The 18,286-nt window shown below is 38.9% G+C and overlaps 1 protein-coding gene across 4 annotated transcripts in view; it reads right to left on the bottom strand.

Moving 5' to 3' along the window:
• fbxw7 (F-box and WD repeat domain containing 7) overlaps window positions 1–18,286 on the bottom strand; it is a 227,470-nt gene that overhangs the window by 160,718 nt on the left and 48,466 nt on the right. For all 4 annotated transcript variants that reach the window (XM_067992005.1, XM_067992013.1, XM_067992022.1 and 1 more), the window contains exon 2: window positions 6,811–6,868. In XM_067992005.1, the coding sequence (XP_067848106.1) occupies window positions 6,811–6,825 (15 nt within the window). In that variant the 5' untranslated portion in view covers window positions 6,826–6,868. The remainder of the gene's footprint in view (window positions 1–6,810; window positions 6,869–18,286) is intronic.

Below are 18,286 nucleotides of genomic sequence, written 5' to 3'. Positions count from 1 at the left end.
CGCTCAGGATCAGTTTGTGCCTTAGCACCTGACTTACATACAAGTTTAGCATCGGTGTGAAGCAAAAAACTTCCAATCTTATAGCATGAATGCTGTTAAAATGGCAAGAATAAACAAACACCTCCGACTACACATTGTTCTTTACAGATATCAAGCTCTGCTAATTAACTCCTCCACTCCAATGAAATCATCAGCATTTACCACTTAGCTCAGTGGTAGCACCCTTGCCTCTGATTCAAAGTTGTAGGTTCAAGCCCCACTCCAGAGACTTGTGCGCATAATCTAGGCTGACATTTCAGTGCCGGACTGAGGGAATGCTGCACTGTCAGAGATGCTGTCTTTCAGGTAGGACGTTAAAACAATGCATTGTCTGCTTATTCAGAAAGGCATAACAGATCCAGTGGCACAACACTTATCACTCAACTACCACTAAAACAGATTATTTGGTCATTTATCTCACAGTTGGTGGGACCTTGCCGTGTGCAAATTGGCTGTCCCATTTGACTGTATTTCAATAGTGACTACACTTTCAAAAGGACTTTATTGGTAATAAAGCGCTATAGGAGTTCCTGGGGATGTGAAGGGTACTATATAAAAAAAAACTGGTTTCAATTCTTCAATTCACTTTGATTTTTAAAAAATGAACTATGATTAAGTTATTCCAACAAAGCTTGATTATAAAGTCATACTCCAATAATCCTTGTGAAAATTATTAATTCACTTTTTAAAACTTGAGTACCAGGGATTTGTTTGTTTTTGGATTTTTGTTGTCAATTTGCATTTCTGCTTTTCCTAGATTCTTCCATTTTTTTGCTATTTGTTATCTTCCTTTTTGCTCCCCATTTTCTGTCATCTGTTTCTCTCATTTTGTTTGTGCAATTGTAAACAATTTTACAACACCAAGTTATAGTCCAACGATTTTATTTTTAATCCCACAAGCTTTCGGGGGCTTTCCCCTTCCTCAGGCAGTGTGGAAAAGGTGCAATGTCAAATACCAGTAAATAAGTTTGGCAAAGAATATTCTCAAGCACTAAGAAGCTGAGGCCTAATGAAAAGTAATCTTCAGCTATGGGGAGTGAAGAACAACACCGAAGCAACTGTAGGCAGCAAAGTGGAAAATGATGCGGGTGGGAAGCAGTCGTGGTGAACTTATCAATTTAAATTATGCATCATTGCTCTGAAGCTGTTAAGGGCTACAGGAGTAATAGAGGTATTTTGCCAACCTGGAATGGTTTTGCAAAGTTTGGCAAGTTAAAATATTAAATAATATGACTACATTGAAGATTGTGGACACAAGACTGTACTAAGTCACATGTACAGTAAAGAATAAGATATATTCACACAAAATATACATTCCTGGGCTTGTTTATGGTTGGTACATTAACAGCAAACAGGGTTACATCAGACTGAAACTGAATATCAAAATTCAGAAGGAGTGCTTTCAAAATAAAATGCTTTTCTCCCTCTTCTTTACCTACTTGGGTTTAAAAAGTTTCAGGTTTCTGCGATGCTAAGGAATTGCATTTTTCTAAATATCATCTGGAAAATAGACTTCTGCTATTCTCGGTCGCCAAACTCAACATGGAGTTACCTTAAAATCCAGGACACCCGGTGCTGTGCAACCCACTCCTTTTACATTGTAGGACAATCTTCAGCTAACAGCAGCGCCACCACATGGCCACATAAATCCATTGGGTGGGAATGGGTGAGGTCATCAGCGGCTGCACTGTAAAGCAGAGGGACTCTAGTTCCTTGAAATGCAGCAACATCGGGGCAGTCAGACACCATTTTTTTTCTAGCTGTGGGAGCCATCACCCCTTCCATACAGGTTAGTGATATGGTTTCCCATCAATGGACCATAAAAACCTATCCCAATTGGGGAAGGTCCAGCAGCCTGAATCTTGACCTCTAAACAATATTTGCGCAATCAGCTGGTGGAGTGGAATCGTATAAACCGCAGTACAAATGGGACAGATTCCACAGCATCTAAAGACAGAACTGCTTCTTCTTTATCATGTAATGTAAATACATGAGCTTCTCAAAAGGTTTCACAGGTTTTTTTTCTCCCCTTGTCGAAGCTGGGCCCATTTTAGTCAAGGTTAAGTTGAGCTAATAATACAAAAGAGAATCGAGATGAATATTAAAATATAGAGGGGAAGCAAGAAAAAGATAAAAGCCTAACACAGACTGGCAGGCACAATAAAGGGCAATAGTAAAAGATTGTATAAACACATTAAAAATCAAATAGTTAAAGAAAGGGTAGGGCCAATCAGTGGAAAAATCTTATGGAGGATGAAGGAATGACAACAAACTGAATGAGTACTTCACAGAAATGTGCTGTAGTGGGAATGAAAGGGTAGAAGAGGAGCAAGTGATGCAATTAGATAGGATAACTACAGATACATAAGTAGTACTGAAAAAAAAATGGTGAAATTCAAAGTGGGAAAAGACACTGGGCCCAGACAGCATACATCTTGGAATGTTGTCAAGACAGAAAAACGAGTAGAGGCACTGACCACAATCTTTCAAACATGCTTGGATGTGGAACTTGCAAAGGACTGGAGGGTTGCCAATGAAACACTTCTGTTCAAAAATGGAGAAAGGGATAAACCGGGTAACTATAGACCAGTCAGCCCAAATAGGTAGTGGGCAAACTTCTGGAGGCCATAATACATCATAAAATTAGTAGTCACATAGAAAGATAATTAAGGAAAGCATCATGGATTTTCAAAAGGCAAGTTGAGTGTGACAAATTTAGTAGAGCTCTGAGGAAATAAGAGTGTATTGATGAAGTAAATTCAGTGATTTTGTGTATATGGATTTTCATGAGGTGTTGCGTCATAGGCTTGTTTATACCATTAAGGCACGTAATACTACAGAGTGTGGCAGCATGGATAGAAAGCTGGATAAAAAGGACAGGGCAGAAAATAAAGTATTGATTAATGGATTTTTTTTTGGGATGTAAAAGTGGTGTCCAGGGTTGAGATCACTGCTCTTTTTAATCTATATAAATGGCCTAGTTTTGCATATACTTATATTTTAACAAATATTTGTGAACACACAAATAGGAATCCTGTGAAGAGGATTCTAAGCAGCTTCAGCACACATATGAAACAATTTTTAAAAATTTGTTCACAGGATGTGATTGACACCAGCAATGCCACATGTATTACATCCCTAGTTGCTCTGAAGTGGTGGGTCGCCTTCTTGAACCAATGAAATCCTTGTGGTGATGATCCTCCTACTGACTGACCAGTTAGGTAGGGAATCCAGACTTATGACCCAGTGATGAATGAATGGTGAAATATGATAAAATTAGGATGATGTATGGCTTGAAAATGATGGTGTTCCCATGACATTACTGTGTTGTGAAATGAGCAATGGTACATCTTGGGAGGAAGAATAAAGGGAGGACTTATACACTAAACGGTAAAACTTCAAAAGGAGCAGAGAGGCTTGGGGATTAGGTACATTAATCTTCCAAAGTGGGAGCTCAATTTGTTGAAGCTGTAAAAAAAAAAATGCATATGGGATCCTAGGTTTTACACAGGGGCATCTAGTACAAAAACAAATAAGTGATGCTAGATCTATACAAATTACTGGTTTGGCTGCAGTTAGAATGTTGTACCCAGTTTTGAACACCCTACTTTCGGACAAGTATCAAGGGCATGGAAAAGCTGTAGAAGAGATTCACTAAGGTAATACCAAGGATGACAGGCTTTAATTATGAGGAAAGAGTAGAGAAACTGGCGCACTTTTCATTAGAATAAAGAAGGTTAAATTGAGATCAGATGACGGTGTTGACAATTAGAAGATAAATCAGGAAAATATATTTTCACTGGTCAATCAGTTGGTAACTACAGGGCAAAATTTATCAAATGAATGAAGGAATTTTTTTTATGCAGAGCTGTTAGAACATGGAATGTCTTACCAGAGGCAGAATCTATAATAGCTTTTAAAAGGAAAACTTAAAAGGTACGGAGAAAAGGGCAGGGGAATAGGACTGTGTGGACTGGTCTTTCAGAAAGCTGGCCACAATGGGCCAAATGGCCTCTTTCCATGCCTAAACAGCAACTGTAACTACACATCAAAATAACTTGTTATACGTGGAGCTCTTATTCATTTCTGAAATGTGATACGCCACTTTAGAAATACAAGTCCTTATTAGTCCAGTTCTACTATCTAACGACTATTGGAGTGTGCCTGAAATTACCTGAACTATAGCTCCAATTAGTATTATCCTGCTGATTTTGGGCAAAGTGCTTGGAGAGAAACTGGCTGCAATGTAACTGCAAATGAATTAACCCAATTAGCACAGCCAAATAGCTAAAAAAATGTATAGATGGTCCAAGAACAAAATTAAATAGATGAAGCCACAGAAGAAATGCCAAAATGTTACTCATTTTCTATCCAGCAGGATAATCAATCACCTAAAATGTATTTATTGTGATGAGATTTAAGCTTGTGCAGTATCATCACTAAACTGTGCACACATAGGAATGGCAATTTACATATGTACTGCAGTGAGATATAATCACAGCAAATCCAATGAATATGAATGCTACCAGGTAGAGTTTTTAAAAAAATCATCTTCCTTACATCACAATAATAAAAAACTCTAGGATTAGAGGAAATAATATTTCATGAAAGTGCAGTATTGAGGAAGGTGAGAATGCATATTTAATCAGCCGTTCATGTGTTGGTCTTTTTTAAAAATTCATTCATGGGATGTGGGCGTCGCTGGCGAGGCCGGCATTTATTGGCCATCCCATGGTCTAATGGTCTATAATAGAGAATTTTGCATAAAACATGGTATCTCACTGTAAAAAAGTAATCTTACAATGCTTTATTAGTCAAGTGATTAATTGAATGTATGATATCAGTTCATAAAAGCTTTCAATATACTTCAGGGACTTTGCAAGAATGTACACAGCTCTGGAGGAGAAAAAGACAAGAAACTTGAAAAGCAGGCCTGGTATCTTTTTCAAGTTATTCCTTTAAATATTCTTAGCAAAAAAAACTTGTCCTATCATTCGTCGAAGTCCTTCATATAGACCACTACTCACTCCATCTTATTCCTTTTTTGGTCTGTCCAAAGACACTGAGCAACTTTTTTTTGAAGGGCGGGGGGGAAAAAAAAAGAGGGTGGCAGGGATAGATATCTCATAAGTGTGCCTTAGTGGGACCACTTAAGTGGCAAGTGGGAATAAGGTATTTATCCATTTCATTTCATTGTGTGAAAAAGGCAACGGCAGTAAGGCAATCCTGGGAGTTCAGTTAATAAATAAAAGCTACTCAAGCTTCACTTATGGTTTAGATATCAGCTGAAATCCACAACTGTTACCACCTTGCAGATTCCTGCTATCTATCCATTTTCTTCAGTGCTTTAAGTGGCCCCAGCTGCTCGCTGAATGGCATTTGTCTGCATCAGCTTCATGTGCAATTAGTTCTTGGTATCTTTCCAAGACCTCAATGAATCAACTCTCTTACCCAAACTGATTCATTGCTTGCAATCCACAATGAATCAAAATGTGCAAAATGTTTTATCAACTTCTACAGTATCCAGTCTGCATACTGCAAATGCATAATGCAAAGGAAACCAAGTTTTCATTTGTAACTTTTGTGACTCAGCGGGAATAAGACAAATAGGAAATAGTATAATTCTATTAGAGGTATTTTCTTAAAAAAATTTTGTTTCACGAGTTCATTTATATATAATCCTCACCTTTATGACATTTATACATTGATATTTCTGTTATATAGCCAAGCTCCTTTGCTGCCAAACCTGCCCCATTTATACTACATAGATTTAGCAACCAGGATAACTGCACGTGTGGAATTCTGATATGCACAATTAGTACAAAGCTTCATAGCAACATTGGCAGGAAGGTTCTTCAACCTCGGGAAGGTTCTTAAAGGCCACCAACGTGTGATCAGTATGTCCAGGCCAGATAAAAATGGTGGACCAAACCCATGTGCTGCCCACATTCAGTGTTTGGAGTATTCTGAGAAACAATGTTCTAATGAGAGTCTCGATGTTTCAGATGACACTGCAGTCTACATGATTGCATCCTACCATCAGAGCTAATCCTATAAAGCAAATGGTTTATGAATGCAGAGTATACTCAAAGTACATATTAAACTTCAAGATCAATACTATATACTCTGGCTACATCTACCCTGCAATCTGTTAATTATCCTGTTGTAGTAACAATTTGGTACTGAATTTGTGGCGATTTTGGCATAAATCCTGCACAAAATCCATAGGATGAGAGCGCATACCAATTCCTCCCAAATTTCACTTCCGGTCAAAGTACACCAAAAATAAGATCCCAAATACATTTTCGCACTGCAATTGGTCCAGTACAACTGCAAGAACTGACAACATAAATGCAGTCCTGTCAACTTTGCTACTGCTGCATATCTGGACTCTCGTACCCCACAGCAAGAAAACTGCCAATGGTTGATTCTTGGGCAGCTAGGGGTAGCGAGTTATATTACGAGTGCCAGAGCACATGTAGTGGTGCTTTATAAGTTTTAGATGAAATATGAAGCAGATCAAAAGCAAATTGCAAGTAAAGCAGTGCAGTTTAAATGCTATTTTACTGCTGTTGCACTGTAACAGCATTGCTTGCACACATTTTGGCTGCCGTTGTGGATCATTACTTCTATCACCCATTTTTCACCCCTCCTAATATCTTCTCCTTTGGCTCGGAGTGGATTTTTGTCTGATTACACTTCTGTGAAGCACCTTAGGACATTTTTCTACATTAAAGGTGCTATATAAATGCAAGTTGTTGTTACACTGACCTGTACAGCACCCATTCAAGTTTCTGCAGGTTGTGCACAGGACTTGGTCTTGGACTATCTAGTGGAACAAAAAACATTTTTTTAAGCAAAGTTTAAGAAATGTGCATGATTTCCAAATAATATATCCTATTATTTCTGTAGGATGGTATTTTAAAAAATGATTCAAATAGCAGATTGGCTAGTGCACCAAATTAGACATTGGGCCCTCACTTCTGACATGGATTCTAATCCAGCCCTGATGAGATAAAACTTTGCTCTGTTGATTTTAAGGGTCCTATGTGAAGTGAATTAGGACAGTCCCAATCCAGTTAATAGCAGGTATTGGTCCACAGCACAAAATGGATTGAGATTGCCAGTTTAGTGCTGTCTTGCAGTCAGTGAGGCTACAGGATGGCTGGTGCAGGAAATGGATAAAATGTCACTGGTGCAACATGTTCCAGAGGTGGGGCTGATGCATATTGTCGAGGCAGAGTATAGGGAGCTGCAATCTGAATCCAAAGTTGCTTTACTTGAGCTGGGAGTCTGTGATGCTGACGTAGGTGCCCAAAATGGACTATTTCTGACTTATATTAACAAAGCATATTCTGAAGAATACTTAATAAGCCAGTGGTAATTTCAATTATTACTTACAAATAGTACACAATTGGGTTGGGTATCCATTTGTTTCCTTTTTTTTACAAGTAGCTACTGAACAAAAGTGATCTTGAGTGTATTCTGACACACAAAGCCCATAAATTTACTGCAGCGTAAGTTTAAAAATGTTGTCACTAGCTTAAGTACAGATGGTGGCAGTGTGGTCTACAATGGTTCTGCTCCATATGTATATTGGAATTGTTTTTTTAAAATTGCCTTTGGTGAATTTTGTGCTCATCAGAATGAGCACTAATGGTGCCAGTGGGTAGAGAGACGGAGAGGTTTAGGGAGGAAATTACAAAACTTAGGGCCTAAGTAGCTGAAAGCACAACCGCCACTGGAGGGGCGAAAAAAAATCAGAGATGCACAAGAGGCCAGAAATGGAGGAATGCAGAGTTCTCGGAGGGTTGTAAGGCTGGAGGTGGTTACAGAGATAGGAAGGGGCAAGGCTATGGAGGGATTTGAACACAAGGATGAGAATTTTAAAATTGAGGCGCTGCTGGACTGGGAGCCAATGTTAGGTCAGCGAGCACAGGGGTGATGGGATAACGGGACTTGGCGCGAGTCAGGATACCGGCAGCAGAGAATTGGATGAGCTCAAGTTTATGGAGGGTGGAAGATGGGAAGCTGACCAAGAGAGCATTGGAATAGTCGCCTCTGAAGGTAACAAAAGCACGGATGAGGGTTTCAGCAGCCGATGGGCTTGGGTGGTCTTGGTGATGGAGATGAAATGTGGTCGGAAGCTCAGCTCAGGGTCAATAGGATGCAGAGGTTGCAAACAGTCTGTTTCAGCCACAGACAGTGGTCAGGGAAGGGGATGGAATTGGTGGCTAGGGAACAGTGTTTGTGGCAGGGACCTAAGATAATGGCTTCGAAGACAATCCACTGCCTTTCCTTTACCACTACGTTCCATTGTAACTCTTCAATTTGTCAGATGCGCTGTCTTTTATAAATCCATTAAGGCTGCTTTTAATTAACCCATTTTTTTCCAAGTGATATTAATTTTTTCCCATATTATGGCTTCCCCACTGCTGATGTCAGGTCAATAGTTATCTGGGTTATCCATTTCTTCCTTCTTAAACAGAGGTATTACATCTGGTACAGCTTCCCAATCCAAGGATGTTTGAAAGATTGTAATCAGAGCCTCTGCTGTTTCCTCTGACTTCTCTCAATCGGATGCATGCCATCCAGGCCTGGTGCCTTTTCCACTTTGAGTTCCACCAACTTTTACAGTAGTACTTTATCTATAGTTATCTTATCTAATTGCTCCATGTCTCCCCCTTGCACTCTTTCATTCCCACTACCACTCTTCCATGAAAACCAAAGCAAAAAAAATCATTTTGTATTTCTACCGTTCCTTCATCCACCAAGAGATTTCCTTTTCCATCTCTAACCAAAAATGCTCTTTATTGAGCTATTCTTTTACTTTTTGTGTGCTCCTTTCATAGCCTCCATTTTTCATTGCAGAGTGAATGAAAATTCTTTGTTAGATTCAAGACCTGCTGTTTCAGGGGTGCAGGAAATTCATTGAAATGTTCGGTACTTTTACATCATTAGAGATAGATTGCCGTACAGAGTTCATCTTGGGTGTGAACAATCACAAGCTATTGCATTACATGTGCTGATTCAACTAAAATTCTCAATTTCTTATTCTAATGCAGCATTGCATTAGTGGTAGACTCAAAATTCTGAGGACCTAGACTGATGTCAGGTCCTATAGCCATATATCTAACTATCCAACCACATTGCATTGTTCCTTATTGCTCACAGAATTAAACGTAAATCTGAGGAAACCACTAGATCGTTGAACTAGATTTGACACAGAGAAATTTTTTTAAAAATCAATTTTGAAAGTCTCATTAGCAATTTTGCACCATAGCAAAACCATGAAATAAACTGAGACTTACTTGGATATGGGCTAAACTGAATCACATTCATTGATTTCTTGCTCTAATGTTGGTTTGCAATATTCAGCATAAGATATTGCACAATATTAAATCCTTTCATTTTATATTATGAAAAATTCTGCTAAAGAGCAGTTGATCTTTCTATAAAGCTTTTTTTAAACCAGGGTAAGGCTAATGTCAACCGTGAGTTATTGGATTTGTAAATTAGCTTGTTGATAATAGTATCATAGCTATAACTAATGGGCTAGATTTTGCTGTAGCAGGGCATCTAATGGTATCTGCCGTTAGTTACGCTTGCCCCTGCACCTTTCAACACATTTTTTTGCCCACTAAGTTGCTGGAAGTGCAAACTAATAATGGCGCAACGAGGGACACAAGGCATCTGGGACCTGAGTGAACAGGGCAACCAACAGGGTATCTCTTTAACCAATGAGATTCAAGGATTGGGAATAAACAGCAGAAGGATGGAGAATTAAAGGGGGTGAGAATTCAATGTCAAATCAGGTATAGAAAAAGTAATAAAAGGGGAAGAAAGATTGGATTAAGAGAGAAAAAAGATGGAAAAGAAAGATTTTTAATTTTAAATATATTTTTAAAATCTCCTAAAACAATTCACAATCTGAAGGAATGAGACTCCACACTTATAATAGTTAATTTTTGGTGGAGAGGGGTTGATTGGCAGTCATTAACACTTATCACGTCGTTAAAAGGGTACTTACGCTTGTAATTACTAGCCCTAAATATCTGCAGCTGGTTTAGTTGCTATTTAACACTCAAATAGAGAAACTTCGCGACATTCAATTCACTTCAATTGAGAGGCAGACAGCAAAATGCCTTTTTCGCAAAGCTAACGGCGGGGCAGTGAAGCTCGGACAGCAACTTTTGGATATCGCATTTAACTATGCATCTGCCCCTCGCCTGAAGTTGCTGTACCATTTATGCATCAATAACAGCGAGCACCATCAGCCTCACCATTATTTTGACTGCAAAATCTAGTCCAATAACTATTCAATATGTTTCCAGAAGTACAAAATATCTTTTTCACATCATTCAAAAATCTACTTTTTTTGGTCATCATCTTTATAAGAGTGTGTGTGTGTGTGTGTGTGTGTGTGTGTGTCATATATAAAAAATATATACAACTGATCATTCTCTCTCTCTCTCTTTGGGTTCTGACCGTTTGTATATTCAGTAGTCCTGTATGTAAGATCTCTCTGTCTGAACACTATTCGACTCCTTTGATTGCCTTGACAACGGGCAGTTGGAAAGATTATCTGTAATCACCAGGCATTGTTCTCTGACTATATATGCAGTACCTTCCATGGAATCCCACACTCACCTGACGAAGGAGAAAGCCTCTGAAAGCTTGTGATTTTCAAATAAAACTGTTGGACTATAACCTGGTGTTGTAAGATTCCTTACATAGTAGGTACAGCACAGGAAGAAGCTATTCGGCCCAATGTGCCTGTGCCAGCCCTTCAAGTATTTATCCAATTCCCTTTTGAAAGTTACTATTGAATCTGCTTCCACCACCCTTTCAGGTAGTGCATTCCAGATCATTACAACTCGCTGAGTAAAAAAAAAATGTTCCCTCGTCGCCTCTGGTTCTTTTGCCAGTCACCTTAAATCTATGTCCTCTAATTACTGACTCTTCTGCCACTGGAAACAGTTTCTCCTTATTTACTCAATCAAAACCGTTCTTGATTTTGAACACCTTTTTCAAATCTCCCCTTAACCCTCTCCGAGAAGAACCCCAGCTTCTCCAATTTCTCCACATAACTGAAGTCCCTCATCCCTGGTGTCATTCTAGTAAATCCCTTCTGCACCCTCTCTAAGGCCTCGACATCATTCCTAAAATGTGGTACCCCGAATTGAACACAATACTCCAGTTGAGGAAAAACAAGTGTTTTATAAAGGTTTAGCATTATTTCCTTGCTTTTGTACTCTATGCCTCTATTAATAAAGCCCAGGATCCCTTATGCTTTTTTTTTTAAAAACAGCCTTCTCAACTTGTCCTGCCACCATCAAAAATTTGTGTACGTACACCCCCAGGTGTCTCTGTTCCTGTACTCCCTTTAAAATTGTACCATTTAGTTTATATTGCCTCTCCTCATTCTTCCTACCAAAATGTATCACTTCACACCTCTTTGCTTTAAATTTCATCTGGCACATGTCTGCCCATTTCCCAGTCTGTCTACGTCCTCCTCAAATCTGTTACTATCCTCCACATTGTTCACTACATTTCAGAGTTTCATCTGCAAACATTGGAATTATACCCCCTATACCCAAGTCCAGGTTATTAACATATCAAAAAGAGCAATGGTCCTAATACTGACCCCTGGGGAACACCACTGTATACTTCCCTACAGTCTGAAAAACAATCGTTCACCACTTCTCTCTGCTTTCTGTCCCTTAGCCAATTTTGTATCCATGCTGCCACTGTCCTTTTAATCTCAGACTTATTAGCAAATTTAAAGCCAATTATGTGGTACTTTATCAAATGCCTTTTGAAAGTCCATATGCACAACATCAACCGCACTACCCACATCAACCCTCTCCGTTACTTCAAAGAACTCAATCAAGTTAGTCAAACACGATTTTCCTTTAACAAATCCATGCTGACTTTCATTCTTTAGCCCATACTTTTCCAAGTGCCAATTAAGTTTGTCCCGGATTATCGTCTCTCAGATTCCCCACCACCAACGTTAGGCCAACTGGCCTGCAACTGCCGGGTTTATCCCTCCCCCCTTTTTTGAATAGGGGTGTGACATTTGCAATCCTCGAGCACGTCCCCATATCTAAGGAGGATCAGAAGATCGTGGCCAGAGCCTCTGCAATTTCCACTCTTACTTCCCTCGGTAACCTAGGATGCATCCCATCTGGATTGGGTGACTTTTCTACTTTGAGTACTGCCAATCTTTTAAGTACCTCCTCTATCTATTTTTATCCTATCCAATATCGCTACTACCTCCTCCTTAACTGCTACAATGGCAGCATCCTCTTCTCTAGTGAAGATGATTGCGAAGTATTCATTTTGTACCTCAGCCATGCCCTCTGCTTCCACAAGATGATCCCCTTTTTGTCCCTAAGCGGTCCCACCCTTCCTTTGACTTCCCATGTACCATTTATACGTTTATAAAAGATTTTTGGCTTCCCTTTTGTTAGCCGCGAGTCAATTCTCATATACTCCTTGTCCCTTTTTTTAGATCTCTTCTTTACTTTCTGTATTCAGCCTAGGTCTCTACTATATTTTGAACTTGACATTCGTTATATGCCTCCTTTTGCTGTTTCATTTTGATATCTATATCTTTGGTCATCCAAGGAGCTCTAGCTTTGGATGCCCTTCCTTTTCCCCTCGTAGGAATGTGTCTACACTGTACCCGAACCAACTCCTCCTTGAAGGCCTCCCATTGTTCAATTACTGTTTTGCCAACCAATGTTTGATTTCAATCCACCTGGGCGAGATCCTTTCCTAACTCACTGAAATTTGCCCTTCTCCAATTAAGCATTTTCACATTTGATTTTTCCTTGTCCTTTTCCATAACTATTCTAAACCTAATGATATTATGATCACTGTTCCTCAAATGCTCCCCCACGGAAAAATGCTCCACCTGTCCCACTTCATTTCCTAGAACTAGATCCAGCACTGTTTCCTTCTGGTTGGGCTGGAAATATACTGTTCCAGTAAGATCTCTTATACACATTTCAGGAATAGCCCCCTCTTTGCCCTTTACATTGTTACTATCCCAGTCTATATTGGGATTATGTATGGTTCTTGCATCTTTCTGTAATTTGCCTGCAAATTTGCTCTTCTATCTCCTTCCCACTATTTAGTGGCCTACAGTATACACCCAGTAGCATAAGTATTTTCACATTAGATATAGAGATATATGTAGAGCTATTGAGATAGAGATATATAGAATCATAGAATGGTTCTATGTAAGAGAAATCCAGTTAGTCCCACTCCCCCACCCTTTCCCCATAGCCCAGCAATTTTTTCCCCTTCAAGTACTTATCCAATGCCCTTTTGAAAGCCACAATTGAATCTGCCTCCACCACCCTTTCAGGCAGTGCATTCCAGATCATAACTACCCACTGTGTAAAAAAGTTTTTTCGCCTGTCGCCTTGGTTCTTTTGCCAATCACCTTAAATCTGTGTCCTCTGGTTCTCGACCTTTCTGCCAATGGGAACAGCTTCTCTCCATCTACCATGTCTCAATCCCTCATGTTTTGTACACCTCTATCAAATCTCCTCTCAACCTTCTCTGCTCTAAGGAAAACAACCCCAGCTTCTCCAGCCTATCCTCATAACTGAAGTCCCTCATCCCGGGAACCATTCTAATAAATCTTTTCTGTACCCTCTCTAAGGCCTTCACATCCTTCCTAAAGTGCGGTACCCAGCTTTGGACACAATACTCCAGTTGTGGATGAACCAGTGTTTTATAAAGGTTCATCATAACTTCCTTGCTTTTGTACTCTATGCCTCTATTTATAAAGCCCGTGATCCCGTATGCTTTTTTAACCACTTTCTTAACCTGCCCTGCCACCTTCAATGACCTGTGCAGCCCCCAGGTCTCTCTGTTCCTGCACTCCCTTTAGAATTGTACCCTTTAGTTTATATTGCCTCACCTCGTTCTTCCTACCAAAATGTATCACTTCACACTTCTCCCCATTAAATTTCACCTGCCAAGTGTCCGCCCATTCCACCAGCCTGTCTATGTCTCTTGAAGTCCATCACTACCCTTCCAAGTTTTGTGTCATCTGCAAATTTTGAAATAAATATATATATATATATATAAAAGCAATGGTACTACAATTAATAAAATTTTGCCCTGAAGCATGCAGACAACTTAAAAATTTTACTGCATCAAACGAACAGCAGCAGTATTTTTACATCCATTTTTGTTACGGTGGTTATCCAATTAGAAGCAATTAGTCTAGTTTGGGTCTATACACTTCGAAATTGTTTATTATTCACAATTAGAATAATAAAATCCTCCATTTCAATTCTGTGTGCCTTGACAATTAAATTTGACAGTTAAAATTTGACAAACAAAATTAAAACATAAGTGCACATTGTTGCATAATTTATGGTTTGCATTCTTTACAAAAATATCTCAGATAATCCCAAAATTTAACTGAATGTTTACATATTAATTTCTTTATTTACTTTTCACTTTTGATTCTTGCCCTTGGGTATTAGATTATTTCAATTTCTAGGTACATTGAATAATCTTGGCTTTGGCAGTTGCAGTCTGCATTGAAATTCTTTATTATTCTGCAGAAGGTTTCAGAGGTTGTAAATTATGGATGGTTCTCCTGCTGTGCTCATCAGGATGTCTTATTGCTGGCGATCACCAGCAGCAGTGCCCCTAGCTACAGCCATGTCATTCTCATCATACTGATCATTATACCCCTGTGACTGCAGCATATCAGACTTGGCTTAATAACTCATGCTTGGCACCACTACAGGAAAGAACACAATTATTATTTTCAGTCTGCAGTTCCACTTCCCGAACACTATTCACTACAGTTTTTAATCCTCTCCCTCTTCCACATCTTAAAGTTCACATTTAATGGTTCAAAATTGTACACATGCAACTCTGGCAAACAGAAGAGGATAAGGGCTGTCAGCTTAAATTATGAGCCTGCCACTGATAGGATAACCAACAGCAATGCAGTTAGAGAGGGTTGTGCAGCAGAATTTGGAAACTATAAAGTGCGCAGTACCACTGCTCATTAAATAATTGCATGTCTAATAGCCCAAAAGAGTTTAAAAAAGGAAAAAAAATCTTAGAAGGATAAAGTGAAAACGTCCACAGCAATTGAGAAAAAAAATCTCACCAGGAAAAGGAAACTCAAGAAAAATAAATATCTAATACAGTGAAAAAATATCAGACCTCAAGAAAAAAAGTGTAGAATTAAAACAAAACTAAGATTGGTCAGAATGGAGCAGTATTAAAGGGAGAAGAAAAAAATAAAATAATCAAAAACATTACTAAGAGCAAACAGAAATAATAAAGTGGTTAAGATGGCCACTATACCTCTTTGAACATGAAGTTATTAACATCAATGAGGAGGGAGCAAAGAAATCTCTTCACACCCTCAATATTGCCAAGGCTAGTGCTGAACGTCCAGACCATTATGGGGAGATCTGATTTAGGTCATTTGTCCCCAGCTGGTTGCAAGATAACAAAGACAAAACAAAGAATTCTTGAAAGTTTTCAAAAAGCAGTTGAAATAGCTCAGACAAATTTAAACAAAAATGATATGTCTTTTTTTTCAGTCTTTTGAAGCAAAGCAAGCCATTGTGCAGTACTTATACAACAATTTGAAAAGCTTTCTGATAAATGGTAAATTGTTCCGTTCTATGACATTAAACTTTCTGGCAAACTTTCTAACTCAAATCCCATAACAAATTATAACAACGGGGATTCCTTAAAAATAAATCCTTTGATGAGAGGATGTCTCTTTTAGATGCTAGATTTTATTTTGCAATTTAATTTTCTTCATATTTTCTCAGGGAAAAGGTTAGTATGCTCGATAACCGGCCATTAGGATGAACACAAGAGCAATCAAACCAACCAACTTGGATGGTGATTGCTCAACCCCTCCTTTCCCTCAGGGAACCTACTGGCCTACACTTGACATTTCTCAACAATATGGTTGAGATGGAGAAGTCATCATGTGTGGAGTCAGTTGCCAGCCTGGATCCTAATAAACCACAGCACAGAGTATTGATTGCAATATAATTGTGCGTACACAAGATCATGAATGCTGTGCATCCAAGCAGCCCAACATGGTTGAAATTTAGAGTCTGCAGCTCAGCAGCTAAGTATATGGTGTGTTAGGCAGCTGATTCATGATCTTGTGTACGCACAATTTCATATAGAATGTCCCAATCTTGTTCTGGCCCGTGGAGGAAGAAGCTGAAAGGAATCTGGGTGCACATCCTGTTAGATGGTTATAGGTTGCCCCCCTATTCTGATGGAGTGAAAGGGGAGTTTTTAAAATAAGTTTTGGCACTGCTTTCTGACTTCAAGATCACAAAAGATTCATACAGATAAGGGATGCCATACAACCCATCTAACCTATCCTGCCATAGAAACTTATACATTAAGGATCTCGTGTACATTTACAAGGCGTTTCCAACATCACATCTAATCGCCTCTTGAATGATTCCAGAATTTTTGCCTCTATTACCTTACCCGGAATGTCATTCTGGGGGTGATTACTTTTTGCACGAAGAACTACTTCCCAACATCCTTCCTGAAGTTGTTCTTCATGTGTTTATGTCTCCTTGTCCAAACAAAATATAACTTAAAATAGTGGTTTGGATCATTTTTTCTATTTCACTAAGTATTTTACATACATCTACAGGATCGCCTCTCATTCATTTCCTTTGAAGGCTGGTTAGGTTTTAAAAACCTAACCTCACAATTCAGTCTCTGATGCTAAAGATTAGCTATATGAACTTCTTCTGCACCACTTCCAGGCCTCATGTCTTGGTGACCATAACTGAATAAAGTACTAAAAGTGTGGCCTAAACAGAGCACTATATAGCTTCAGCATGGCCACCTCTGATTTGTATTCTACTTAAGTATTCCATTAGCTTTATTTTTGCAGCTCTAGTTCATCCTCCTTTGCGTTCTTAAAGGAATAGGAATTCTTGTCGCATAACCCTCTTACTAATTTAATACTGGAAGAATTACTTGCAATTGCTTTTAGCATCTGCAGTTATACTCTGTAATAGCTGGGAATGCTAAGTAATGAGTCTATCACCCCCAAATCTTTCACAGCATCTCCCCTAGCTGGTCCAACACCGTTACTTGTGTCTCATTCTTCCAAAATGGATTTGTCCAATGAATTTCATCTGGTTTTGCTAGGCAAAGCTTATCTCAGTCTTTTTATAGTTTCTTTGATGATGTATCAGACTCAAGTGCCCTCAACTGTGTGTCATTTGCAAATGTGCCCAAACTACATTTTTGTTTTTGAATTCAAGTTGCTTATGTATTCAAACCAATTTCTGGGCATGCCACTCAATGCGTCTCCCCAGCCTGACATCTTTCCCCTAACTAGTACTCACTATTTCTTTCCTTCCAGAGAATTCATGTGGGACTTTTTCCAAAAGCTTTCTGGGGAGCTAGGCACAACATAACAGTAGGGCTTCCCAACATTAACTTGAAATATCACACACAAAAAAGTCAAGATTAATCAGGGAAGATCTTCCCTTCTGAAACCATGTTGGCTGCCATTTATTAAATTATTTTCATACAGGCAATCCTCCAGTTTGTCTCTCATGATCCATACTATTTTGAAAATATTGATGCAAAAGTAATGAATCTGTAATTCTGAGTTTGTTAGATTACCTTTTTTGAAAATGGACACCATGTTGACAATCTGGGACTTCCCCATGTTCAGCAACTCCTCCATGATTATCTATTTTCAGCAGATTTAATCTCTAAACCCATTTAGCATCCTCAGGTATATAGATTCTATCCCTGGGGATTGATTTATTTTGAGCCCTTGAGCTTGTTGAGACAGTCCAGGATCACAATCTCAGTGTTGCAAAATTGTTGTTTACTATTCATAATGGCTGGTATGCTATTCTTCTCCAGTGAATACTTTCAGGAAGTAATCACTTAGAATGTTACTTATTTTTAATTCATTCTCCTTTACAACCCTATTTGCATCCTTAAAGAAATCTAAATTCTTGTCCGATAACCCTCAAAGTATGAGATCAATAAAAATTATTTGCGGTTGCATTTAGCATCTGCAGCCATGCTCATTTGGCAGTTAAAGAAAAAGAATTTGCATTTATCTAGCACCATTCACCCACAGGATGTCCCAAAGTGTTTTCCAGCCAATGAAGTACTTTGAAGTGTAGTCACTGTTCTAAAGTAGAAAATGCAGCAGCCAATTGCACACAGCAACCTC

Source organism: Heptranchias perlo, chromosome 1 (assembly GCF_035084215.1).
Source record: "Heptranchias perlo isolate sHepPer1 chromosome 1, sHepPer1.hap1, whole genome shotgun sequence".
Lineage (NCBI taxonomy): Eukaryota > Metazoa > Chordata > Chondrichthyes > Hexanchiformes > Hexanchidae > Heptranchias > Heptranchias perlo.
This window is presented reverse-complemented; position numbering and strand designations above follow the sequence as displayed.